Source organism: Pristiophorus japonicus, chromosome 5, assembly GCF_044704955.1.
Source record: "Pristiophorus japonicus isolate sPriJap1 chromosome 5, sPriJap1.hap1, whole genome shotgun sequence".
In the NCBI taxonomy this organism is placed as follows: domain Eukaryota; kingdom Metazoa; phylum Chordata; class Chondrichthyes; family Pristiophoridae; genus Pristiophorus; species Pristiophorus japonicus.
The window spans coordinates 63,461,516-63,489,295 of NC_091981.1; the positions used below are offsets into that span (position 1 = coordinate 63,461,516).

The following is a 27,780-nucleotide window of genomic DNA, read 5'->3' on the forward strand; positions in this document are numbered from 1 at the left end:
ATCAGAACCACCATGCCAAGTCAAAAGCTGGCTATTAGGCGACAATGGATATCCCCTCATGACATGGCTCATGACTACGATCAGGAATCCATGCATATGAGCACAGCCGGCCTACAATGAGAGTCATGATGCCACAAAGAACATTATAGAGCACACCATCGGCATCCGCAAACAATGCTTTCGTTGCCTGGACTGCTCTGGAGGAGCCCTAAAGTACTCAGCTGAGGTAGTATAAAGATTTGTGGTAGTATGCTGCATGCTGCACAATCTGGCCATTATGAAGGAGCAGCCTATCAGATGAGAAGCTGAGGAGGAGGAGCATGAGGAAGTAGATGATGAGGAGGAGGAAGTGGTGGAGGAGGAAGAGGAAGTGCATGAGAAGGTGAAGGAAGAGAAATAAAAGGAAGGAAAATGAGGCTAAACCTGATTGTTTGCAACCTAGGCGTCATATTTGACCCTGAAATGAGCTTCCAGCCACATATCTGCGGCATAACTAAAACCGCCTATTTCCATCTCCATAACATTGTCTGCCTCCGCTCCTGCCTCAGCTCATCTGCAGCTGAAACCCTCATCCATGCCTTTGTTATCTCTAGACTTGACTACTCCACGCACTCCTGGCTGGCCTCCCATATTCTACCCTAAATAAACTTGAGGTCATCCAAAACTTGGCAGCCCATGTCCTAACTTGCACCAATCCCGATCACCCATTATCCCTGTGCTTGCTGACCTACATTGGCTCCCGGTTAAGCAACACCTAGATTTCAAAATTCTCATCCTTGTTTACAAAACCTTCCAGGGCCTTTCCCCTCCCTATCTCCGTAATCTCTTTCAGCCTCACAACCCCACGAGATGTTTGCGCTCCTCAAATTATGCCCTATGAGCATCCCTGATAATAACTACCCAACCATCGGTGACCATGCCTTCAGCTGCCTGGGCCGTAAGCTCTGGAAACATAGAAACATAGAAAATAGGTGCAGGAAAAGGTCATTCGGCCCTTCGAGCCTCCACCACCATTCAATATGATCATGGCTGATCATGCAACTTCAGTACCCCATTCCTGCTTCTCTCCATACCCCTTGATCCCTTCAGCCGTAAGGGCCACATCTAACTCCCTTTTGAATATATCTAACGAACTGGCCTCAACAACTTATTGTGATAGAGAATTCCACAGGTTCACAATTCTCTGAGTGAAGAAGTTTCTCCTCATCTCGGTCCAAAATGGCTTACCCCTTATCCTTAGACTGTGATCCCTCGTTCTGGACTTCCCCAACATCGGGAACATTCATCCTGCGTCTAACCTGTCCAATCCTGTCAAAATTTTATATGTTTCTATGAGATCCCCTCTCATTCTTCTAAATTCCAGTGAATATAAGCCTAGTCGATCCAGTCTTTCTTCATATGTCAGTCCTGCCATCCTGCGAATCAGTCTGGTGAACCTTCGCTGCACTCCCTCAATAGCAAGAATGTCCTTCCTCAGATTAGACCAAAACTGTGCACAATATTCAAGGATGGGGCCTCAGCAAGGCCCTGTACAACTGCAGTAAGACCTCCCTGCTCCTATACTCAATTCCTCTCGATATGAAGGCCAACATGCCATTTGCTTTCTTCACCGCCTGCTGTACCTGCATGCCAACTTTCAATGACTGATGTACCATGACACCCAGATCCCATTGTACCTCCCCTTTTCCTAATCTGTCACCATTCAGATAATATTCTGCCTTCCTGTTTTTGCCACCAAAGTGGATAACCTCACATTTATCTACATTATACGTCATCTGCCATGCATTTGCCCACTCACCTAACCTGTCCAAGTCACCCTGCAGCCTCTTAGCATCCTCCCTACTGTCGAAGATACCAATTCAAGGTAAGACTCTTAACACAAGCAGACCGTCAGATTGTTAGTTTATTTTTACTTGTATACAAGGGGAGAGTGCCCTAGTCAAAGGCTTAGGGTACCAACTCCGACAATCTACAGAAATTTTGGAATATTTATACACCCAACTAAACAACTCCTATCATATGTGATGGTTCCTCTTTTTTTTGTAATAGTGCAGAGTCTAGCAGTTAATTTAATTACCTCATCAGTGTTATCCAATGGCTACTTGTCTTAGCTACTCTTTCCTTATTTTGGGCTAACCTCTCCTTGCCCCCTGTACACACTGTCTGGTTTTTTTGGTTTACACATCCTTATTGTGATTATAATTAGACAGAGAAGACAGATGACCTTAGCTGCCGTGAGGTAATGCAACCCGTGGTTTCAACTGCTGACAGCTTGTTTGGTATAGTTGCTGAAGTAAGCTTTAATTCTTAGGTTGACCAAATATAATGTCCCAGCAAGCCTTGCAATCTATGGTTGCTCTTTTTCTATCTTTCCACACTACAGCTCACACTGCCACCCAGCTTAGTGTAATCTGCAAACTTGGAGATAGTACATTCAATTCCTTCATCTAAATCATTAATGCAAATTGCAAATAGCTGGGGTCCCAGCACTGAACCTTGCAGTACCCCATTAGTCACAGCCTGCCATTCTGAAAAGGACCCATTTATTCCCACTCTTTGCTTCCTGTCTGCCAACCAGTTCTCTATCCACGTCAATACATTACCCCCAATACCATGTGCTTTAATTTTGCACAATAATCTCGTGTGGGACCTTGTCAAAAGCCTTTTGAAAGTCAAAATACACATCTACTGGTTCCCCCTTGTCCACTCTACTAGTTACATCCTCAATAAATTCTAGAAGATTTGTCAAGCATGATTTCCCTTGCATAAATCCATGTTGACTTGGACTGATCCTGTCACTGCTTTCCAAATGTGCTGCTATTACATCTTTAATAATTGATTCCAACATTTTCCCCACTACCGATGTCAGGCTAACTGATCTATAATTCCCTGTTTTCTCTCTCCCTCCTTTTTTAAAAAGTGGGGTTACATTAGCTACCCTCCAATCCATAGGAACTGATCCAGAGTCTATAGAATGTTGGAAAATAACCACCAATGCATCCACTATTTCTAGGGCCACTTCCTTTAGTACTCTGGGATGCAGACTATCAGGCCCTGGGGATTTATCAGCCTTCAATCCCATCAATTTCTCTAACACAATTTCCTGACCAATAAGGAATTCCTTCAGTTCCTCCTTTTCGCTAGACCCTCGGGCCCCTAGTATTTCCGGAAGGTTATTTGTGAAGACAGAACCAAAGTATTTGTTCAATTGGTCTGCCATTTCTTTGTTCCCAATTTTAAATTTACCTGATTCTGATGGCAAGAGACCTATATTTGTCTTCACTATTCTTTTTCTCTTCGCATACCTGTAGAAGCTTTTGCAGTCAGTTTTAATGTTCCCTGCAAGCTTACTCACGTACTCTATTTTCCCCCTCCTAATTAAATCCTTTGTCCTCATCTGCTGAATTCTAAATTTCTCCCAGTCCTCAGGTTTTCTGATTTTTCTGGCCAATTTATATGCCTCTTCCTTGGATTTAACACTATCCCTAATTTCCCTTGTTAGCCACAGTTGAGTCACACAGAGAAAACAGGGATTTATAGACAGGTTAGTCTGACATCGGTGGTGGGGAAAATGCTGGAATCAATTTTTAAAGATGTAATAGCAGCGCATTTGGAAAGCAGTGACAGGATCAGTCCAAGTCAGCATGGATTTATGAAAGGGAAATCATGCTTGACAAATCTTTTAGAATTTTTTGTGGATATAACTAGTAGAGTGGATAAGGGAGAACCAGTGGATGTGGTGTATTTGGACTTTGAAAAGGCTTTTAACAAGGTCCCACACAAGAGATTAATGTGCAAAATTAAGGCACATGGTATTGGGGGGTAATGTATTGACGTGGATAGAGAACTGGTTGGCAGACAGGAAGCAAAGAGTGGGAATAAACGGGTCCTTTTCAGAATGGCAGACAGTGACTAGTGGGGTGCCGCAGCATTCAGTGCTGGGACCCCAGCTATTTACAAAATACATTAATGCTTTAGACAAAGGAATTGAATGTAATATCTCCAAGTTTGCAGATGACACTAAGCTGGGTGGCAGTGCGAGCTGTGAGGAGGACGCTAGGAGGCTGCAGGAGGACTTGGACAGGTTAGGTGAATGGGCAAATGCATGGCAGATGCACTATAATGTGGATAAGTGTGAGGTTATCCACTTTGGTGGCAAAAACAGGAAGACAGATTATCTGAAGGGTGACAGATTAGTAAAATGAGAGGTGCAACGAGACCTGGGTGTCATGGTACATCAGTCATTGAAGGTAGGCATGCAGGTACAGCAGGCAGTAAAGAAAGCAAATGGCATGCTGGCCTTGTAACTAACATTCTGCCGCCACTAGAGGACGCACCTGTTGGAGTCCCAAGGGATCCCAGTATCCCTTCGGAACACTGCATATAAGCAGGCCTCCCATGCTGTGCCAGTACTCTGGAGTCAGAATAAAGAGACTGTCACACTTACTCAAGTCTACAGTTCTCAGTCACATTGCTTTATTTGAGACATAACAGAGGCTAAGATGAGATCAACCATGATCTTATTGAATGGAGGCGCAGGCTCAAGGGGCCGTATGGCCTACTCCTTCTCCTATTTCTTATGTTCTTGAGCGAGAGAGATCCCACTGAGAGATAGAGATCCCACGGAGAGAGATAGTGATCCCACTGAGATCCACTGACAGAGATCTCACTGAGAGAGATCCCACTGAGCGAAATCCCACTTTGATAAAGATCTCACTGAGCTAGAGATCCCACTGAGAGATAGAGATCCCACTGAGAGATAGAGATCCCACTGAGAGATAGAGATCCCACTAAGAGATAGAGATGTAATTGAAAGATAGAGATCTCACTGAGAGACAGAGATTCCACTGATAGAAATGTCTTCAGAGAGATAGAGATCCCTCTGAGAGAGAGATCACACAGAGAGATAGAGATCTCATTGAGACAGTTCTCATTGAGATAGAGATCCCACTGAAATAGAGATCTCACAGAGAGATAGAGATGCAATTGAAAGATAGAGATCCCACTGAGAGAGACAAAGATCCCACTGAGCTAGAGATCACACTGAGATAGATAGAGATGTCATTGAGCGAGGTGGACATCTCACTGACAAGAGAGATCTCACTGAAGGATCCCACTGAGATAGTGATCCCACTGAGTTGGAAATCCCACTGAGATAGATATCTCACTGAGATAGAGATCTCACTAAGAGATAGAGGTCTTACTGAGATAAATAGAGATCTCACTGAGAGATAGTGATGTCATTGAGAGAAACCCCTGGGAGGATAGACGCACCAAAGTCAGTGTTCTCGATCAGGCCAACATCCCCAGCATCGAAGCACTGACCAGCCCCGTTGGTCGGGCCACATCGTCCGCATGCCCAACACAAGACCCCCAAAGTAAACGCTCTACTTAGAACACCTACACGGCAAGCGATCCACAGGTGGGCAGAGGAAATTTTCAAGGACACCCTCAACTATTTTTAGTTGAAACCATAAAACAAGTGCCCCCTTTAAACAAATTAACTTTTTATTGTAAACTTAAATCAAACTAAAATTTGGTTGCCGGGGATGATGATGCACTCCAGGTGCCCACCTCTTGCGGAAGGCCGCGAGCGTATCGGTCGACACCACGTGCTCCATCTCCAGGGACACCCTGGCTCGGATGTAACCGTGGAAGTGAGGCAGGTAGTCGGGCTGAACGACCCCCTCGACCGCCCGCTGCCTGGACCGGTTGATGGCCACTGGCCAAGCCGAGGAGCAGAAAGACATCCTCAAAGCCTCCTTGATAAAATGCAATATCCCCACTGACACCTGGGAATCCCTGGCCAAAGATTGCCCTAAGTGGAGGAAGAGCATCTGGGAAGGTGCTGAGCACCTCAGTCTCCTTGCCGAGAGCATGCAGAAAACAAGTGCAGGCAGTGGAAGGAGCATGCGGCAAACCAGACTCCTCCAACCACCCTTTCCTTCAACGACTGTCTGTCCCACCTGTAACAGAGACTGTTCAGTCACCTGAGAACTCACTTTTAGTGTGGAAGCAAGTCTTCCTCGATTTCGAGGGACTGCCTATGATGACGATGAGAGAAACAGAGATCCCACTGAGAGAGAGTCTCTACTCTATTTCTTGCGCTATTCTCTTGCTCCCCTCACGGTGTCCTCCACTCGCGCCCACCGCTCGCATGTTACACGGCTTCCAATTGGCCGGACTGAAGCGGCGAGCGTCTCCGATTGGCTCCATGGTGTGTGTGTGACGTCAGCGCGGGTATTTGCCGAAGAAAACGAGAGCATCGCAAACACAACCAGAGGGGCCGGCCAGGCAAATAGAGGAATAGCGACAGTGATAGTGGGAGCCAGCCAAGCAGATAGACGAGCAGCGGCGATACCGGGAGCCAGAGGGGCCGCCCGGTCATACAGCGCTGGGGGTATCGGGAGCTAAACTGGGCCGTGGCCGAGCTGAGCCGGGCCTGGATGCCCGTTTGTAGCTCCCGGCGTATCAGCAGTGCCGTGTCAGTGTAGGGGGTAGCAGCGCTGGCCAGCGAGTGATCCCGAGCCCCGGGAGCCGAGCGACCGCGATGTTGTGCTACGTGACCAGGCCCGACTCGGTGGTGATCGAGGTGGAAGTGGATCCCAAGGCGAACGGCGAGGACTGCCTGAACCAGGTGAGGGGCCGCTTGGCTTTTGTGTTTGAACGGCGGATCGGGAAGGGGTGTTATGTGGGGGTGCGGGGAGCAAGGGGTGGTGCGGGGGGCCGGTGGATTTTGGAGTGGGGGGGTGGAATTGGAGTCGGGAGTGAGGGAGGGTTGGGGAATTTGAGTCGGGGGGGGGGTTGTTTGGAAGGGAGAGAGCCTGGGCAGTGGTTCAATAACATTTGCGGTTACTTCTCCACCTTCCCAGGTTTGCCACAGGCTCGAAATTATAGAGTATGACTATTTGGGGCTACAGTACTCTGCGAACAAAGGAGAGACTCTCTGGCTGAACTTGAGGAATAGGATCTCTCAACAGATCGAAGGGATGCCTCCTTATAGATTCAAACTCCGAGTCAAATTTTTTGTGGAGCCTCATCTCTTGCTTCAAGAACAAACTAGGTGTGTAATAACAATTCCAAAGTTTTTTAAATGTAAATAGTTTTGTTAAAGTTTTTTAAAACTTTTGCATTTTTTTTAAGTCTGGAATTGCTTTTACGTTAAGTGTTTCCTTGCAGTAGTTTTGCGTCTTGTTTACAAATGACCGATAGTAACCTCATCACTGGAGTGTTATTACAGGTCATTGTGGTGAAAAACCAGTCCTCTCCCTGCAACTAGACATGGCTGCTGGGTCCTAGTGCACCATGGTACTTAACATTTCAGGGTGTTGAACTCTTTTTCTGTTAAACTAAAATGGGGAGGGGAGAGTAGTAATGCATTTCTCCGATTTTGATTCTGCTTCATTTGTATGTAGAGGATTTACCTGGGTTTGTAAGTTCTAGTTGATATGAATGATGATTTGAGATGTACACCAGTAATCTACCTTGCCTGTTCCAAGAAATACATTGAAAGATGCTGTTCTCTTCAGTAGAATAGAATGTAGCTTATTATTATAAACATGATTGATTTGGCTGTGTAATTTCCTAATAAATATGAATCATGGTAAACAAGTTAAGTGAAACTCAATAGTGTCCAGGAGTGCAGTTCATATGTAATAACACAGCAATTGAAACCAGATAGAAGTGGGTGCCCAGTTCTTAAAGCCTATATCTATAAATTTTGACCAACATTGGGCTTCAAAAGACTTGTTGAAGTGGAACAAATTGACAGGATATTTTGTTAACCTAGTGTAATAAATTGTGCACGTTTGTTCTTTTCTCATTTGTTTAGCTTAAAGATGATGTAATTAAGATGTGGGGTGAATAATACTCCACTTATAAACTCATATTTTGGAATGACCAGTGACCTACCCTCCCATTTTAAAAACTCCTTCAATGTTGCTGTTTGCTATAAATTCTCTCTAAAGCAATGGCTCCACTGTACAAATTCTTTTATGATTCAACTTTAAGATTATTGGCTGTTTTATTTAAAATATTCCACCATGGACATAAAGGAATTTTTCCTCCATTATCTTGGATATTTTCTTTTTAGTCTTGGCCATTGCTACTTATTCATAGAATGTACAAGTGACTGGTAGATGGTGTGCTGTGCAAGCTCTCAAAAGCTTGATGTACCAATGTGGTGCCACAGCAAACCTTGGCAACAGCCTTACAAGGTATATCCAACTACAAATGTTACATCTGTGCATAAATGTTGCTTACTTTGTGCTGTAATTGGTACTATTTCAAATTATTGTTTTTACACATGAATGATGTAATGGAGACAACTTGTAATATTGCAGGCTAGTTACTACTACTAACTTGTACACTCTGATAGTGTATAGAGCACTTTTTGTAAGTGTCAGCTGTGCAAAAGAAGTTGTGCTGAAGGCAAGTATTTGCAACAGAATGCACTTTAAGGATGGTTTTAAAATGTTACCTTTTTTATAGGGATATGTTTTTTGTCTCCAATCCCCAGAAACAAACACAAAAATAAAGCTTTGTAGTTGGTCAGATGTTTTTGCAGTGGATTTTTATTTGGAATTCTATGGTCAATGGGTGAAGATGTTCCTGATTTCCATTGACTGCAGCTGATCCAAGGTTGGATGAAGTGCAGCCAACTATGTGTATCACCATAACATTCTTCTCTTTTTTTTAAAAAGTGTAGCATTGCCATTGACTGTCCATTCTGAAGCAGCTTGGGATGTTTGTTAAATCTGGTACATAAATACAAGTTCTCATGATCTCTCTCAATCTGCCAAATGAGTACTTGGGTTGCAGGTGGTTTTGTGCTGTTATTTGTACTTCAATCTACTGCGGAGAGGGTGGTGGACTCATCCACTTGGCTAACCTTTTATCACTTGTTTGCTGCTGTGTTTTGTCTCTGCATAATTGCTCACTTGGATGTGGATGTATTCTGAGATCAGTCCGGGTTTGCGCTGAGTTAACTGTTCTCGGCAGCAGCTATATAATTGGATTCTGTGCTAGGGAAAGGAAAAAATTAACCAGGACCTGATTTCCTGATGGTTATCCAGGAGTATGTGGAGAACTGTGTGGGGAAATTTGGCAAGCGCCACATTCATTTTTACAAGGGTTTGGAATTGTGGAAATCTGAGCGCACTTGCTCTGGCAAGTTTCATGCATATAACTCATGTGCAGGCCTCATGATTTGAACAGGAGAAGGCTCTATCTTCTCTAGTACAGCTCAAGCATATCTTTTAACTTCTGATTTTAATGCTGCGATTTATCTGGTTTCAAACACCATCTGTAGCTGTAGTTCTCAAATCGCATAGCTATGTTGCAATGGTGGTTTTATGAATTTGGGTTCTTGGCATAGTTTCATTTGCATCAGGAATTTTAATGTGGCGGTCACTGGTCTTGCAGAGCTTGCTGTCGGTTGATTTTTTTTTAAATGCATGGGCAGGAAATCTTCACCCAGCTGGCCTCCACATTCTTGATGGGTGGTCCTGGCGCATGAAGCTCTACACCACGAGCACAAGTGTGTAAACTCTACCCATGGATGGGTAGGGTTTGCATTTCTGATTGGAGTGAATAATTTCCTGTAAATAGTATTTCTGTGTTGTATAACTTGTGCTCCATGTCAAATAGCAACGTGCTTCATAATATGCTGTCTGCTTAGTCATTTTAATCTATCGCCATTGGGAGAGAAGGTGTTGGAGATGGGAGACATAGTAGTATAGGACCGTTCTCCCTGAGTTGGCACAGCTTTCTTTGCTTTACATAAAATGTTAAATGTCAACCACATGATTTACTATTGATGTTTTAAATTGGGAGTAGAAAGATCATTTATGCAATAATTTTTGCAACCTCGCAGCCTTTTTGTTTTCATGGATAATTAGCACTGCATTAAGAACATAAGAATTAGGAACAGGAGTAGGCCATCTAGCCCCTCAAGCCTGCTCCGCCATTCAAAAAGATCATGGCTGATCTGGCCGGGGACTCAGCTCCACTTACCCACCCACTCCCCATAACCCTTAATTCTCTTGGTTAAAAATCTATCGATATCTGTGATTTGAATATATTCAATGAGCTAGCCTCAACTGCTTTCTTGGGCTGAGAATTCCACAGATTCGCAACCCTCTGGGAGAAGAAATTCCTTCTCCACTTGGTTTTAAATTGGCTCCCCTCTATTTTGAGGCTGTGCCCCCTAGTTCTAGTCTCCCCAACCAGTGGAAACAACCTCCCTGCCTCTATCCTGTCTATCCCTCTTCATTGTTTTAAATGTTTCTATAAGATCACCCCTCATCCTTCTGAACTCCAACGAGTAAAGACCCAGTCTACTCAATTTATCAAAAGGTAACTCCCTCATCTCCGGAATCAGCCTAGTGAATCGTCTCTACCCCTTCCAAAGCTAGTATATCCTTCCGTAAGGTGACCAAAACTGCACGCAGTACTCCAGGTGTGGCCTCACCAATACCCTGTACAGTTGCAGCAGGACCCCCCCTGCTTTTGTACTCCATCCCTCTCGCAATGAAGGCCAACATTCCATTTGCCTTCCTGATTACCTGCTGCACCTGCAAACTAACTTTTTGGGATTCATGCACAAGGACACCGGTACGCTCGCGGCCTTCCGCGAGAGGTGGGCACCGGAGGGACTGGAGTGCATCATCACGCCCGGCAACCAAATTTTAATTTGATTTTACGTTTTAAAGTTTAATTTGTTTTCATTGCCGGTGCTTTTAGTGTCCCCCTCCCCTTTTTATAGGGGGCACTGGAAAAATTTGATTTTAGCGCCCCAAAAAAAAAACAAAAACCAAAAAAAAAAGGGCCTTGAAAATGTCTGCTGTGTCACCCAGGTCGTGTGGCATGGTTTTAACGTTTATGTTTTGCAGGTAAACTCCAAAAAGAATTAAGAGTTTCATGCACAAGGACCCCCAGGTCCCTCTGCACCGCAGCATGTTGCAATTTCTCCCCATTCAAATAATATTCTCTTTTACTGTTTGTTTTTCCCCAAGGTGGATGACCTCACATTTTCTGACATTGTATTCCATCTGCCAAACCTTAGCCCATTCGCTTAACCTATCTAAATCTCTTTGCAGCCTCTGTGTCCTCTGCACAACCTGCTTTTCCACTAATCTTTGTGTCATCTGCAAATTTTGTTACACTACACTCTGTCCCCTCTTCCAGGTCATCTATGTATATTGTAAACAGTTGTGGTCCCAGCACCGATCCCTGTGGCACACCACTAACCACCGATTTCCAACCCGAAAAGGACCCATTTATTCCAACTCTCTGTTTTCTGTTAGCCAGCCAATTCTCGATCCATGCTAATACATTTCCTCTGACTCCGCGTACCTCTATCTTCTGCAGTAACCTTTTGTGTGTCACCTTATCGAATGCCTTTTTGAAATCTAAATACACCACATCCATCAGTACACCTCTATCCACCATGCTCGTTATATCCTCGAATTCCAGTAAATTAGTTAAACATAATTTTCCCCTTCATGAATTCATGTTTTGTCTGCTTGATTGCACTATTCCTATCTAGATGTCCTGTTATTTCTTCCTTAATGATAGCTTCAAGAATTTTCCCCACTACAGATGTTAAACTAACCGGCCTATAGTTACCTGCCTTTTTGTCTGCCCTTTTTTTATTTAAACAGAGGCGTTGCATTAGCTGCTTTCCAATCTGCTGGTACCTCCCCAGAGTCCAGAGAATTTTGGTACATTATAACGAGTGCATCTGCTATAACTTCTGCCATTTCTTTTAATACCCTGGGATGCATTTCATCAGGACCAGGGGACTTGTCTACCTTGAGTCCCATTAGCCTGTCCAGCACTACCCCACTAGTGATAGTGATTGTCTCAAGGTCCTCCCTTCCCACATTCCCGTGACCAGCAATTTTTGGCATGGTTTTTGTGTCTTCCACTGTGAAGACCGAAGCAAAATAATTGTTTAAGGTCGCGGCCATTTCCACATTTCCCATTATTAAATCCCCCTTCTCATCATCTCCGGGACCAACATTTACTTTAGTCACTCTTCCGTTTTATATATCGGTCAAAGCTTTTACTATCTGTTTGTTTTGCGTAAGTTTACTTTTGTAATCTATCTTTCCTTTCTTTATCTTGAATCTTGCATATGATCATTTTACACTATTTAGGTAGCTGGGTTCTCTTACTTTTTGTGCCATTGCAGTGGTTGTATTGCTTGGTTGCCTTTTAATCTATTCTAGTGGTAAAGCTTATACTTTGTTCCAAATCTGAGCTATTTAGTATAGAACTTCAACTTTCCCACCTCAACAATTGGGGAAAAGGTTTAGAAATTTCAGATATGACTAGCTTCAGCTGCAGGGTGAAAGTAGGAAGCAAGTTCGCATTCGATCTTGTACTCATCGGTGTTTTTTGAGTTAATTGACTGCTGGTAACCTCTAACCAACTGCCATTTGCTCTCTGTGATGAAAAGCCACCCACCTACAATGATTGCACTGACTGCAGTCAAAAATAAACAAATTCAGTGATTGGTAACTTCTGTTTCAAGGTTTCTTTTTTATAATTTTAAAAAAATTCTTGGAGTACTGAAATTACAGGAGTAGCAAAAGTTAACCCTTTGTTAACCCAATGATGTACTGTATTTAAATAAGAACACACTAATTCAGAGCAGGAATAGGCCATACAGCCCCTCTAGCCTGCTCTGCTCATGGATAATCTTCAACCTCCGCTCCACTTTCCTGCTCTATTTCCCCCAATCTTGCAGTGAATAGTAGCAAAGTTATTGATAGACTGGTGACATGTAACCAGCATTTAGATTTCATACTTTAGATGTTTTGTCTGGCTAGACTGTTTTATTCATTTGCTATATTTAAATTGTTAGATTAATGAAAATAACAAAGTTTCTGTTTGAACTTTATTGTGAAATTCCTATTTGAAAATGCTCTCTGCTCCAAGCTATGGGCATTATCGACCCAGATTTTGTGATTGTAATATTGGCAAAACTCAGCATTTGCTATCAGGCCATTATCTCCTTTCTTCCCCTGTGCTATTTGAACTAGTGCCATGCAATCGCTTGCATCCACCTGAATGGGCAGACAGGGACTTGGTGTAACGGCACCTCTGACTTTTCAGCACCCACTCCGTGCACTAGAATGCCAGCAAAGATTTTAAATTTTTGAAGTGGGATTTGAATGCACAACCTTCTGGAATCCAAGGCAAGATTGCTACCTCTGAGCCATGGCTTGCACCTAGAATATCTGACTGAGTGATCTGCTTGTTTTGCATCCATGTGTTCCATTGTTTCACTTGTAAGTCACTACAATTTGTTTTAAGTGGTGTGATTATGTTTTGTTTTATTGCTTTAAGCCAAGCATCGTTACTTGATACACCATTTTTTGTCCGTGCTAGTGTATTTGCTGTGCTTTGGGTGAGCACTTACTTACTCTTTTACATGTGCTCACTTAATGCGATTGGTGACAATCTGTAATCTAGTTCTAATGTTAATGTATTAAATACTGGAATGTAAAGCAGCAACTGAGCAACCTAGACTTGGCAGTGAGACATTCCTTAAGGAAATATCACTACGTAATTGCTCAAATGTCTGCCTTGTTCTAAGAACTTGAACAGTGATTGAAGGGTCAGTTATTCTGTAATATTGTGCAGATGTGCTGCTACTCAAGTGCTAACTGGTCTTTGTAGCTAAATACCTGCATCACTTTTTTAAACCAGACAAGAACCCTAATCACTATCTCTAATTGTATAGTCAGTTTTGAGTTAGTAGTTGCTCAAATACAAACTGAATCCTGTGCCCTAAGGGACTGTGAATATTGAGTACAATGGAGAAGTTTAGAAACATACTATGAATTGTGTGGAGATTTCCTAGATGCTGTGTTTGACTCTGAGCCTCAAGGAATCACTGGGACTGAACCAAACTTGTGTATGGAGACAGATTCTCCTCTTACACAGGTTCAGCAAAGTGAGAGAAAGCAACTGCAGACATATTTCACCCTTTCTGGCATAGGACTATGGGGGCCACTCTGTATTTGTTCTAGTTATCCCCTGGTTTCCAACTGTTTTTCGCAGCTGTTTAAGAGCCCACAATGACCATGGCTGTCTTTGTTCCAGAATCTATGCTGAAAAAGGACCAAGATCCTGTAGAGGAGACTCCATCCTATATTGTTGACTGTTAAATTGGCTAATGTATCAGATGGTCTTTTTATGTAGTAGTAATGTTTAAATATGATGGAGAAAGCAGGGCATCACTGGAAATTGGCCAGTCAACTGGATTGTTCTTTGTTTTTTGAAATTCTAGCCTACTGTACAAAACTAAATGATTAACTATTCTGGAATTTATTGTTTCAAAATCCATTCTTTAACCTGTGAAACAAAACTTTATAGTGAAGTGAAAGGAGATCAGTGGGTCTTTAAATGTTAACAAGTGTATGCTGTACAGTATTTCTTGGCTTTTTTAAATTGCTAATGTGGATTCAAAGGTCTAAATCTGTTTTGTATAGATAAGAGGCAGTCCTATGGTAGCTAAACAATAGTTCCTTTTATTGTTACCACTTGATGCATGTTTTGCCCTCTAGTAACCTTGTGTTTACACTGTTAGCATTTGACTGAGGGTTACTGCTACAAAATGTGTTGGAAGTGCTGGTGCCTCTGGTTAAATGAGGTAATCAACCTCCCCACGTATTGTACTGTTCATCCTGAAGAAATTTTGACTTATTTCTTTTGCAATTTTTTGAGCATTTTGTTAATGGGTTTAGGCGTCTGTCTGTCTTCTTCCCCCCCCCCCCCCCCCCCCAAAATCTTTAAACCTTTCCTTCTCCTAATCCAAGGTCATGCTGACTCTTGCTCTGTTTCCTCCCCACCACCACCACCTCAGTGATACTAATTTTTCTGTCGTCCACCAATGCACTTTTCCCTCCCATTCCTATCACAAGAGCACCTGCCCATTAGCTGTATTTTGTCCTCTATTATTGGGATGTTGCAGACCTGCTTGCGAAGTGTTTCTTTACTGTGCTTCAAAGCATTGTTGTGTGCAGACTGCCTCTGCAATCTACTGTTGGAATTTGAATGACAACTACTCAAATGGAAAACCTAACCAGCAGTTTGCAACTGGATTTTTGATGTTGCACTTTGAGTTCAAAGCCGGATGTGAGTTTTTCAGTTCTTGCTTAGCGAGGGGAATTCCAGATTGTATTGGAAGTGTGCCAAACACCACCACCTACAGAATCTGTTGATGGCCAATATTTTTATGTTGAGTGAAACTAGAATCTTGTCTAGTGATCAGCAATACAATTGTTTAAAATGGTCCATAATCAGTTTTTGGAGTGGGTTCTGGTCCAAATGAGACTAGGGAGGAGATTTTGGATTGGGGGGGGGCAACTAGATGGATTTCACTAAAAATTACCTATCCAAAAGCATTGTTTTGAAAACTGACTGTGACTCATGGTCAATTAATTTCTGACAGATTTATCATGGAACAACAGAATTTGCTTATTTATCTAAACAGACCTTGGCCGATAAGCTATATAATTTACGGTTGCTGTGCCACTGGCTGAATTTCCCATAGCTAGACTTAGTGATTAAGGAAACTAATAGTATGTAGGAAATTGTAAGCAAAGCTAATCTCTCTCCCTGGCCTGAATTCTCTCCTCCCCTGGGCCCCGTTCACGTCCCTCTACAGTTTCTCACCACTCCTTCGCCCTGACCTCGCTGTACCTCCTACACTCCAATCACCGACCTGGATCTTGACATCACTCTTCACAGCCGTCACCCTCCTGCACCAGCTCACGCTGTACTTTGCAGTGGCATGCCTCCATGCTGCTCATGGCCATCGCTTGCTGCTCCTTTTATGGCCCCGACCTGTCGCTGATGTTCCCTCGCAGGTCGGGGCCTCCACGTTAAACTGCAACGGTATAACGTACATGCAAAATTTTGGCTAAAAATGAGAGAATTACTGACTGCAACTTTACTGCACTGAGGAAGCTTGTTTTGATGACAATTGTGTTATTACCTGATCAGGTGGCATGTTTTTTGTATTCCAAAAAAAATTTCCCTTTTTTGAATGAAATTGTAAATCCAGCCCATTGTCAGTCTGTCCAAGTTAATGTCCAAAGTGGTTAGTGCTAATTGATGCACAGGGCAGTTCTCTTATCTCAACATTAGTCATCTCGTTGCTGTTTGAGACGTTGCTGTGCAAAAATTAGCTACTGCATTGACCCACAAGTGATTAAACTACATAAAGTAAATAGGTGTTGTATTTAATGTTCTTTATCTCCGGATATAAGAGCATTCTCTTTCAAAAATTAGCTGCAGAATGTTGAGCTTTGCTTAAATTATTGCTTTCGCCCGCCACCCCCCCCCCCCCCCTAAACTCCAGGCACCAGTTTTTCATGCACGTGCGGGACGACCTACTGGGTGGGCGCCTACAGTGTTCACTAGAGCAGGCTGTGGACTTGAGCGCACTTCTAGCACAAGTGGAATTCGGAGACTACAATCAAAACACTGCCAAGTATTCTTATGAAGACCTCTGTACAAATGACTTGAACGCTACCATTTTGAACAGGTAAATGAACTGCACAACGTTGCACCCTTCCTTTCCAAATTATATGAATAGCTGCTTTCTAGTTATTGCGGCATCTTGGAGAAGCCCAAATTTAAAAAAATAATAATTCTTCGCCATCTCACCATAGTCATAACGGCACAGAAGGAGTCCATGTCGGCTGTCTAGAGCAATCCAGTCGGTCCCATTCCCCTGCTCTATCCCCATAACCCTACACATTTATTTCCTTCCAGTGCCTATCCAATTTCCTTTTGCAATCATTGATCAACTCAGTTTCCACCACTTTCAGACAGCATGTTCCAGGTCATTACCACTCGCTGCATAAAGTTCTTCCTCGCATCCCCTTGTATCCCTTGCCTAAAACCTTAAATCTGTGACCCCCACTAGTCCTTGTACCATCAGCTAATGGGACCAGCTTTTCTTTGTCTACCTTGTCTAAACCTGTCATCTTGTACACTTCTATCCAATCTTCCCTTAACCTCCTTTGTACGAAGAAGAACCCCAGTGTCTCCAGCCTAACCTTGTAGCTAAAATCCCTCATCCCTGGAACCATTCTGATAAATCTCCTCTGCACCCTCTTGAGGACCTTCACATCCTTCCTAAAGTGTGATGACCAGAACTAGATGCAATACTCCAGTTGTGGACTAATCAGAATTTTATAAAGGTTCAGCATAACATCCCTGCTTTTGTACTCAATACCTCCTATGAAGCCCAGAATCCCATAAGCTTTGCTAACTACTTTCTCTGTCCTGCCACCTTCAAAGATCTATGCACATGAACCCCCAGGTCCCTCTGTCCCTGCACACTCTTTAGAACTATGCCATTAAGTCTATATTGCCTATCCCTTCTGCTGAAATGCTTCTCTTAAATTCCATCTGCCCATTCTGCCAGCCATCTATGTCCTGTTGCAGTCGATTGATATCGTCCTCACTGCCACACCTCCAAGTTTGGTATCATCAGCAAATTTTGAAATTTTACACTCTTCCCAAGTTGTTTTCAGTCCTTAAGCCAATTTCTTATGCAAGCTGACATTGACATTTACAATAAATACCACAGCACATTTCAAGAGTTTATTTTTTGGGAAGGAATGGCTGTGCTTAATTAAAATTTTTTTTATACATTTAAAAAAACACTGACTTGGCATGTTGTTTTGCAGGAATAGTGAAATAAATTATTTCATTTTTGTCCCCAGTTTTTTTTTCACCACCCCCACCCCAAATCCTAAAATTTGACCAGATAATTCAAACATTGTTCTTTGTTTCAACAGTATTGTTGCAAAACACAAGGCTTTGGAAGGAATGAGCCAATGCACAGCTGAGTACCAGGTTCTACAGATTACATGCACGCTGGAGCACTATGGTGTGGAGTGGCATCCAGTAAAAGATGGTGATGGACAGAAGATGATGATTGGAGTGGGGCCTGATGGCATATCTGTCTGCAAAGAGAACTTGAGTCTAATTAACAGGTAAATGACACCAACAGCTTGAATTGATTTTTTTTGTTTTTAAAAATGAATTTCCTCAAATGTCAATCCAAGGATTTTTTTTGGATTAGTTTAGTTCCATGTTTAAATGTTACTATATTTTATAAATTAAATAATCCTGTTACTTTTTAAATTTGCCAGGTTGCTGAATAACAGATATAATGAAGGCTAACTCAACTTTTTTTCAAGAGCTTGGTTAACAGTGCAATAGCCATGATCCATTCCTCTCTTTCCCCCTCCCCCACTCTTCCTTAGTCTTGGTATCTTCTTGCTACCGACTACCCTGTAAGGTACTCTGAGATGTCTCCATATAATGACTTCTACAGAAATCTGTACTTGTATATTATTTCGCTAAAGCAAAATAGTTTTTTTTTGTTTTCAAGATAACTGACATTTTGATTTACCTTTTCAGGATTTCATACCCTATTATCCAGATGGCAACCCAATCTGGGAAAAATGTTTATCTTACCATCACCAAGGAGTCTAGTACCAGCATAGTGCTAATGTTGAAGCTGATCAGCACCAGAGCAGCAAGTGCTCTTTACCGTGCGATAACTGAAACCCATGCCTTTTACAGGTATGCTGTGCTGTCACTGCAATTTAATCTCCATTACACTTGTGTAAATTAAATGTTGACCTGCAATTAACTATAACCATAGTCTTTATCTGTAATGTATTCTTTACACTTAAGAGTTGATGCTTGTCATAGAATCATAGAAATTTACAGCACAGAAGGAGGCCATTTTGTCCCAATGTGTCCACACCGACCAACAAAGCTATCCAGCCTAATCCCACTGTCCAGCTCTTGGTCTGTAGCCTTGTAGGTTACGGCACTTCAAGTGCACATCCAAGTATTTTTAAATGAGGTTTCTGCCTCTACCACCCTTTCATGCAGTGAGTTCCAGACCCTCACCACAATCTGGGTGAAAACATTTCCCCTCCGATCCCCTCTAAACCTCCTACAAATTACTTTAAATCTATGCAGCCTGGTTGTTGATGACTCCCTGCCTGCTGAGGGAAATAAGTCCTTCCTATTCACTCTATCTAGGCCCCTCATAAATTTTATACACCTCAATGGTCTCTCTTCAGCCTCCTCTGTGTTCCAAAGAAAACAAACCCAGCCTATCCAATCTTTCCTGATGGTTAAAATCTCCAGTCCAGGCAACATCCTCATAAATCTCCTCCTCCGTTTCATCTCTAGTGCAATCACCTCTTTCCTGTAATGTGGTGACCAGAACTGCATGCAATACTTTAGCTGTGGCCTAACCAATGTTTTATACAGTTCAAGCATAACCTTCCTGCTCTTTTATTCTATGTCTCGGCTAGTAATAGGAAATATTCCGTATGCCTACTTAACCACCTTATCTACCCAGCCTCTACCTTCAGAGATCTGTCTATGTACTCCAAGGTTCCTTTGTTCCTCTACACTTCAGTGACTTAACATTTAATGTGTATTCCCTTTCCTTGTTAGCCCTCCCCAAATGCATTACCTCTCACACTTCTCTGGATTGAATTCCATTTGCCACTGTTCTGTCGTCTACAGCTTTCTTCATTTATCAACCACACATATCAAACAACCATTACCCGTTGCTTTCTGCCTCGGCCAATTTTGGATCCAACTTGTCACTTTGCCTTGGATCCAATGGGCTTTTACTTTTGTGACCTGTCTACAGTGTGGGACCTTTATTAAAAAGCATTGCTAAAATCCATATACACTACATCCACTCTACCCTCCTTGTTACCACCTCCAAAAATTCAATCAAGTTAGAGACATGACCTTCCCATAACACATCCACGCTGACTGTCCTTGATTGATCCGTGTCTTTCTAAATGAAGATTTATCCACCTCCCCCCCCTTAGAATTTTTTCCAATAACTTTCCCACCCCTGCGGTTAGGCTGACTGGCCTATAATTACTCCATCTATCCATTTCTCCCTTTTTAAACAAAGTACAACGTTGGCAGTCCTCCGGCACCACACCTGTAGCCAGAGGGGATTGGAAAATGGTCAGCGCCTCTGCTATTTCCTCTTTTGCTTAACAGCCTGAGATACATTTCATCCGGCCTGGGGATTTATCCACTTTCAAATAAGCCCCTTAATACTTCCCCTCCCCCCCCCCCACCCACTATGTTTGTTTCATCTGATATTTCACACTCCTCCTCCCTGATTGCAATGTATGCATTGTTCCTTTCTTTTGTGAAAACAGATGCAATGTATTCATTAAGAACCATACCCATGTCTTCTGCCTCCACACACAAATTAGCTTTATGGTCTCTTAATAGGGCTTGCTCTTTCCTTAAGAACAAGAGGTCAATTTATAAAACATCTTTGCATTTTACTTGCCAAAAAATGTTCATACTCTTTGTTTTCCTAATTTCCTTTTTAATTATATCCTTGCACATTTTGTACTCTAGGGTTTCTGCAGTATTGAGCCCTCAGTATCTGTCATAAGCCTTTCTTTCTTTTTTCTTTATCCTACCCTGTATGCCCCTTGACCTACATGGGGCTCTAAATTTGTTAGTCCCACCCTTGAAGGGGACATACTGGCTAAAGTTTGCCTGAATGCATTTTAGGAATTCTCTCTCTCTCTCTCTCTCTCTCTCTCTCTCTCTCTCTCTCTCTCTCTCTCTCTCTCAATTTTAATCCCAATTAATGGGGTAATTGAAGTCCCCCTACTATTACTGCCCTATAGTTTTTGCACTTCTCAAATGTACCTACATATTTGCTCTTCTATCTCCTTCTGACTGGGGGTCTATAATACACTTCCAGCAGTGTGATCGCACCTTTTTTGTTCTTCAGTTCAACCCATATGGCTAATTTGATCCTATCATCTCTCCTTACAGTGCAATTGTTTTTTTAATTAATAAATACTGTGACTGTGCCCCCTTTAAAAATCCCCCCCCCCCCAAATCCTGTTGAAAACCCTGTAACTGGGAATGTTGAGCTGCCCTTCAACCATATCTCATTGAAGCTATAATATCATACTCCCAAGTGTCTGTGTGCTCGCAGCTCATCTGCCTTATTCCCTAGACTCCTTGCATTAAAGTATATACCATTTAGCACTGTCAAACTCCCTTGTGTATTTTCTAGCCTTTGTTTCCTCTGCCTTCCAAATTTAGTTTCTAATTTTCTGCTTTCCAATTCCAGCTTTGCTTCTCTCCCTTCTGAATCTACTCTGGTTTCCATTCCCCCTGCCAAGCTAGTTTAAACCCTCCCCAACAGCACTAGCAAACCTCTTTCTCCCCCTCCCCACCTCCACCCCAAGCAAGGATATTGGTCCCAGCTTGTAGATGTCCCACCTCTGCCAGAAACAATCCCAATGCCTTAGGAAAGCCCTCCCTTCTGCTCCAGCCATGCATTCATCTGCTCTATCCTCCTATTTCTGTACTCACTAGCATGTGGCACTGGGAGTAATCTGGAGATTACTACCTTTTTGAGGTCCTGCTTTTTAATCTCCTAGCTCCCTAAAATCTGCCTTGAGGACCTCATCCCTCTTTCTACCTATGTCATTGGTACCTATTTGGACCACTACCTCTGGCTGTTCACACTTTTTTTCTTTTCCTTTTCCTCCCCCCCCCCCCCCACCCCCTCAGTATGTCCTGTAGCTACTCGGTGACATCCTTGACCCTGGCACCAGGGAGGCAATATACCATGCTGCAGAAATGCATATCTGCTCTCCTAACTATCCAATCCCCAACCACTATTGCTCTTCTACTCCTCTTTCCCCTGTCATGGGTTCATTAGTGTTTGGAAGTATTGAGCTGTGCAATCATCGTGTGCCTTACCCACATGTTTGGTTTACGGAAGTTTAAGTGGTCTCTTGAATTTTGTTTGATCTTTAAACAAGTTTATAGGAATGGGACTCTACCAACAGTTCAGTGCCATATTCATAGTTTGATTTGGGTTAAAAAGCAATATCCTTAACTTGTACCATCTTGAAACCAAGTTATTTGGTTACCCTTGCATACTCAGTAGTATGGAGTTTACCATTTCTCAGTCGATCACTATCAAAATCTTATTTCATGTCATCTGAAATTTAACAAGATTAATTCATTTTCAGGTGTGACACTGTTACAAATGCTGTCATGATGCAATACAGTAGAGACTTCAAGGGCCATCTTGCCTCTTTGTTTCTCAATGAAAATATCAATCTGGGTAAGAAATATGTCTTTGACATCAAACGCACATCCAAGGAGGTTTATGACCATACGCGAAGAGCTTTATATAATGCTGGCATTGTAGACTTTGTTCCACGCAATGATCAAGATGGCCAGAACTCTCCACTTAAATCTTCAGAGCATGAACTGAACTGTAACAGTTGCGAAGGGCTGAGCTGCCAGCAAAGCCAGGTACTCCAAGAGAAGCTTCGAAAACTTAAAGAAGCATTATTGTGCATGGTCTGTTGTGGCGAGGAGATTAATACAGCCTTCTGCCCCTGTGGGCACATGGTTTGCTGTGATACTTGTGCTACTCAGCTGCAGGTAAGATTTTTTAGACTATTTAAACACTTTTTTTTAAATGGGATTTGTCTATTAAAATGACTCCATCACCAAGACCACCTACTTCCACCAGAACATTGCCAGGCTCCGCCCCTACTTCTGCTCATCTGCTGAAACACTCCATGCTTTTGTTACTTCCAGACTCAACTATTCCAGTGCTCTTCTGGCAGGCCTCCTTCATTGCATCTTCCATAAAGTTGAGCTGATCCAAAGCCCTGGTGTCCATATCCTGACTCTCTCCAATTCCCCTTCACCCCTGTGCTCGCTGACTTGCATTGGCTCTCAGTTGGGCAATGCCTTAATTTTTTAAAAATTCAAAGGCACCTTGTGCATTTTTTTTTCCATCATTCCACCAATGGCACGGAGCAGCCGTGCCTTCAGCTGCCTAGGCACTAACCTTTAGAATGTCTTCCCTAAAACCCTCTACCTTCACCTTTTTTGGCCTCTTTTTTTTCCAAGACCTTCCTTAAAACCAAGCTTTTATTCACCTGTCCAAATATCCTTGTGTGGCTGGGTGTCAAATTTTGTTAATGCTCCTGTGAAGTGCCTTGGGACATTTTACCACATTTAAAGCACCATAAATACAAATTGTTGTAGTTCAGACAGTCCCAATTGCTTATGCCTTTCCTGCAGTTAGGTTCGATAACTATTGTCCAATTATATTCGTTCCTCAGACCTCCAGTAACATAGGCTAACATTGAACATGGGGCAAGCTTGATCTTTCCTTATCTAGATGTGGAGCAACTATTCCACCACTGATTCACCCTCAACAGTAGTCTCCAGTTTTAAAAATCCAGCAATTAATTCAGGGAGGGAAAAACTGCAAAAGTCCTGATTGCCTAGTCAGGATACTGTAATGGACTATATAATTTCAGCTAGCAAACACCTTTTCCATTGTAACTGGAAATGCCCTCTTTACTCTTTTAAAGGCCTGGACTTTTATATAGATGCTCTGTAGCACATCTCACATAATCTTGTTTCAGCAGAATTTCATACCCTCTTTAAATTTTACTCCAAATTGGGAAATCGTTTAAAAGCTTCAGATTCTGTAATTCGTCTTGAAGTAGGTAACAATTGCATTGCTTAATTGTCTAATTGTCAATTTTTATCAGGCCTGTCCAGTTTGTCGTTCTGAAATTGATCACGTTCAGCATGTATTCCTGCCCACGTGTGCCAGTCTACTCAACCTCACTGTAATTTGAACAATTGAGGATGCAGCACCTCCGACTGGATGATTTTAGAGCTAACTCGCACTACAGAAGAAAGTAGGAAGCACTCCCATGTTTGTCCTAATGCAAATACACCAGCTTGTTTGGGCCCTCCTCCTGTTGTCTCGTAGCAGATTGTGGAAGTTTGGCAGGAATGTTGCAAGACACAAGATTGTTCTGAGGAACTTCTGTTACGGATGATATTAAGACTGGCCAATTTTAAAACCCTTCAAACCCAATTGCTGTATTGTGTATCAGTTGACCTGATAAATCGTACTGTAGCATTTGTTTCTTTCAGAAGCTTGTAATTTGAAGACCTTGTAATGGAGAAGTGGTGATACTGCCTGAACAATTCCTTACCTGGAAACAGTGTCTTATTTCTTGGATATCCACCCATAGTGTTAGAATGTTTTTTCTGTTTTGATGTGCTTTTTAAAGAAAAATAAGCTTTTTAAACTTCTGTTTCAATTTGTAGTTGACTTAAGTATAATGGCTCCAAAAAATAGCACATCGGTGCAATGGAGCAGAATCATTTGAGGTATATAATAGCTTTATTCATCCTTTCTAAAACCAATTGCAGGGTGGAAAGTGCTGTATTTAAACTTTTTTTTAGATAATTCTAATCTTCATGTCTACAGAAAGTATTTTAAATTCTGAAATATGCAATTCCAGTAGTTCTACACCCTTTCCTAGACATGACAAAAGTGAAAGTATGAATGCAAGTAGAGTTGTTTAAAACCAGGTTTGGTTACTGAGATTTTCCACCCTGAAGTGTGTGTGTGGTCCCTAGAATCTTTCAGATCAACTTGCTAGAAGACCAATTTGAGTGCAATTCTGGCTGCTTTGAGGCTAGGAATAAACTACAGTGTCACTTTATTGAGGAATTTCCAAAAATGTATTGTTCATAGGGTTGCCTTAATGTAGCAGCAATGATACACCACCTGTTTATGTACAGATCAGGTTCTTTGCACAGATGTTTGTCTGACTTTAAATAATATATTGTTGACTGTCATGTTAGCATATAGCCTCTTACTTAGAGGGGTATCTATTTTTTCACTTTGTATACATGAGGTTTATTTGCATTTGAAGCAAAAACATTGTCTAAGCTAAATTTAACTTGACTTTTTTTATATTCCTTTTAAAATGTGTTAATAAAAAATTTTGTATCAATTATGAAATTTCTGATTCCAGGATCATTGCAGAACATTTAATTTCTCTTTTTTTTTTTAAGGGGAGCATTGGGCCATAACTTTAACAATGAGAAAAGTCTCTCATATATGGGTATCCAAAATGCAGTTCCTTTTTAATCACTTGCTGTTAAGAAGGTACAAAATATCTTACAATTTTTATAGGGAATTTTCCTTACTCCAATCTCAGTTACCACACCCATGTGTGTTTTCCCTGTTTATCTATAGTAAAAAGGTACAAATTGAAGTTGTTTGTTTTTAAGTTACTGTTTTTACTCTCTCTGGTACTACCCCCCCCCCTCAAATTTTAATGGTGCTGTTGTGGGTGCTTATCCTAGTACTTCCAAGTGAACTCCCACTAATAAACAGACTCTAAGCTGGCCTTCAATCAGACCCTGGATGGTCTTGTTTCAGGCTGTGAACTCTACAGATGTCTTATGGGTGCTAAATGGAGGAATAGTATGGAGCTCCATTGAGCTGAACCTTACTTTTAGGCTCCATGTTATGGTGCCCTCTAATCTGTAGGTGCCCAGACATGATGGCTTCAATTGCATAATGAAACCCTATTCTCATTTTCTGCCTAATTTGGTAAGCTCAACAGTAACCATACCCTGTCATGTGGCAATACTATATAGCCTAAGGCTTAGAAGGCAGCAGTTTGTACTGTTGTCATAGCCTCACTGGGGATGGGGGCTGCACTGCAAATGGCCCTTAAATTGCCACTCTATCCAAGGATATTTGCAGGTCTGTAAGACAACCCTTAGCACCCCAGTCCAGGTAATTGCAGGACTCCTAGGAGCATAGTCTCTCGAGTCTATTTTGCCATTTAATTAAATCGTGGCTGATAACTCCATTTATCCACTTTGGATCCATATACCTTCGTACTCTTACCTAGCAAAAATTTATTGATCTCAATCTTGAAAGCTAGAATTGTCCCAACATTTACAGCCTTTTGGGGAGAGTGTTCCAGATTTCTATTAGCCCTTGCATGGGGGGAAAAAGTGTGTCCTGCATAGCCTAGCTCTAATTTTAAGATTATGTTCCCTTGTTCTGCAATCCCTCCATATGAACAGCCATTTCTTGGAAGTTTCTAGGCAGCTATTAACTACTCCAAATACCTTAACATAAGTAGGAGTAGGCCACTTTGCCCCTCGAGCCTGCTCAATAAGATCATGGCTAATCTGATCATGGGCTCAGCTCCACTTCCCTGCCTGCTCCTCATAACCTATTACATATTTTTGAGCAATAAGGGAGTATCTCCACCTTTTGAATATATTCAATGTCACAGCCTCTTTCACCTGTGCTCAATGACTTGGCACAAGTGCTGTCCACTTGATGTCTGTTGAGAGTTGGTCCTGAGCTGGTGACTGACTAGTGATGGGGTGCTAGCTGGTGCTGCTGCTTCAGGGGCTGGTGTCAGGTGAGCCCTGGGAGAGGAAGGTTCTGGCAGCTTTAGAAGATTGTGCAAAAGCACATGATGGACTGGAATTAGAATGGTCATACTAATGTGGCTCAGGCAAGCATTTCATATGTTTCCACTGCTTCTGGAAAGATTGTGTGATGGGCCTTTGGAAAGGATGTTGCATTGCTGAGATCTTGGCTACCAACTCCTTGCTGAGATTTGTCCATCTGCTTTTCTAACCTGCCATTTTCAGTGTCCTTGGATGTAATTGCTGAAATTCCCCTCTTCCTGTTACCAGTTGCTGCCTTCTGTTGTGACTTGCTTGCTCCTGCAAGAAATAAAGTAAAGATTTGAATTTATATAGCAACTTTTCATGACCTCCCAGATGTTGCAAAGTGCTTTAAAGCCAATTAAATACTTCTGAAGTATAGTTGCTGTTGTAATGTATGAAAGAGATGAGGGTTGCAATATAATGAAAAATGACATTGGAAAAAGTCCATGCAAGAAGTGGGTGCTGGTATGAGGAAATAATGTGGCACTAAAGCTTGGGAGCTTCTAGCAGTGGGCATCCTTATACTCTGAGTTGTGCTTGAAAAAATGTGCAGGAGTGAAGACTGGAAGCTTTCAGGTCACACCAGAAGAAAGATTGTGCGGTGCACACAATCACCTTGGTGAGAAGCATAGCCACTTAATGCCCTGCCTTCTGACAGTGAACCTCTGCTACTGCATCCATGAGCATTGGTCAGTACAACAGAAATTTGGTGCCTCTATCTGCTTTGTTTCTAGCTGATTGTTGATGTTTTTGCTTGAGGCTGGGTATAGGACTGCCCTTTGCTTGTCCACAACCTGCAGCAGCACTTTGCTCTCCTCTTCAAACTGCAGAGCCCTTTACGTTGTTGCAGCCACACCTCGTGCAAAATGAGCAGAAAGGTCATCAGAAGGTGGTTCTATAAAACCAACAAAAACCGGTTACAGGACAAATGACAGGCAAGAATACTTGTAAATGCTTTAACAAAATATTCTAGAGACTTTTAACTGAACTGTTTAAAACTCGGGAGTAGCTGTACCTTCTTCCAGGAACCTGAGGGCCAGTAAACAATGACTCTGCAGCAACTCTCCCAATTCTGTCTCTTTTTGCTCCAATTCCTTTGATCAACCACAGACCTTTGTGCCCAAACCTCATGTCCTCTCACCTGCATGTTCCCCACCAATCATGTACCTCCAGGCATGCCAGAGTTCTATGCCCTGTATTCAGATGAAAGTCATCAGGAAATCCAGGTGTTTCACTTCTGGTCCAATCTGCACACATCTGAACAGTGCCCAGGTAGAAAAATCATCTCTGTCTACTGCTGAACATATAATCATGTTTGGCTGTTTTTCTGAGTTTTGAGCCATTTCTGCCTCAGATTGGTTCGCTCAGTACTACCAGCAATTGAATGCG

The 27,780-nt window shown here is 42.3% G+C and overlaps 1 protein-coding gene and 1 long non-coding RNA gene across 2 annotated transcripts in view; one reads left to right on the forward strand and one right to left on the reverse strand.

Moving 5' to 3' along the window:
- The window catches only part of LOC139263816 (uncharacterized), a 37,731-nt gene extending 31,600 nt beyond the window's left edge, over nt 1–6,131 (reverse strand). Inside the window, exon 1 of the long non-coding RNA XR_011593214.1 lies at nt 6,003–6,131. This is a non-coding gene — a long non-coding RNA (uncharacterized lncRNA). The remainder of the gene's footprint in view (nt 1–6,002) is intronic.
- Nucleotides 6,132–6,266: 135 nt separating this feature from the next.
- mylipa (myosin regulatory light chain interacting protein a) lies at nt 6,267–26,730 on the forward strand. Its single transcript, XM_070880680.1, has 7 exons — nt 6,267–6,637; nt 6,873–7,063; nt 16,379–16,564; nt 17,829–18,026; nt 18,457–18,621; nt 22,104–22,524; nt 23,655–26,730. Exons 1-7 carry the CDS (start codon nt 6,551–6,553, stop codon nt 23,742–23,744), a joined length of 1,338 nt encoding a protein of 445 aa, XP_070736781.1. The 5' UTR covers nt 6,267–6,550; the 3' UTR covers nt 23,745–26,730.
- The last annotated feature ends 1,050 nt before the right edge of the window (nt 26,731–27,780 follow it).

Bases quoted from the DNA above. Each gene is read 5' to 3' on its own strand.
- mylipa (XM_070880680.1), top strand. From the start codon at position 6,551: ATGTTGTGCTACGTGACCAGGCCCGACTCGGTGGTGATCGAGGTGGAA. The intron at 6,638-6,872 runs GTGAGGGGCCGC...CCACCTTCCCAG, and splicing joins GCGAGGACTGCCTGAACCAG to GTTTGCCACAGGCTCGAAAT. The intron at 16,565-17,828 runs GTAAATGAACTG...TTGTTTCAACAG, and splicing joins AACGCTACCATTTTGAACAG to TATTGTTGCAAAACACAAGG.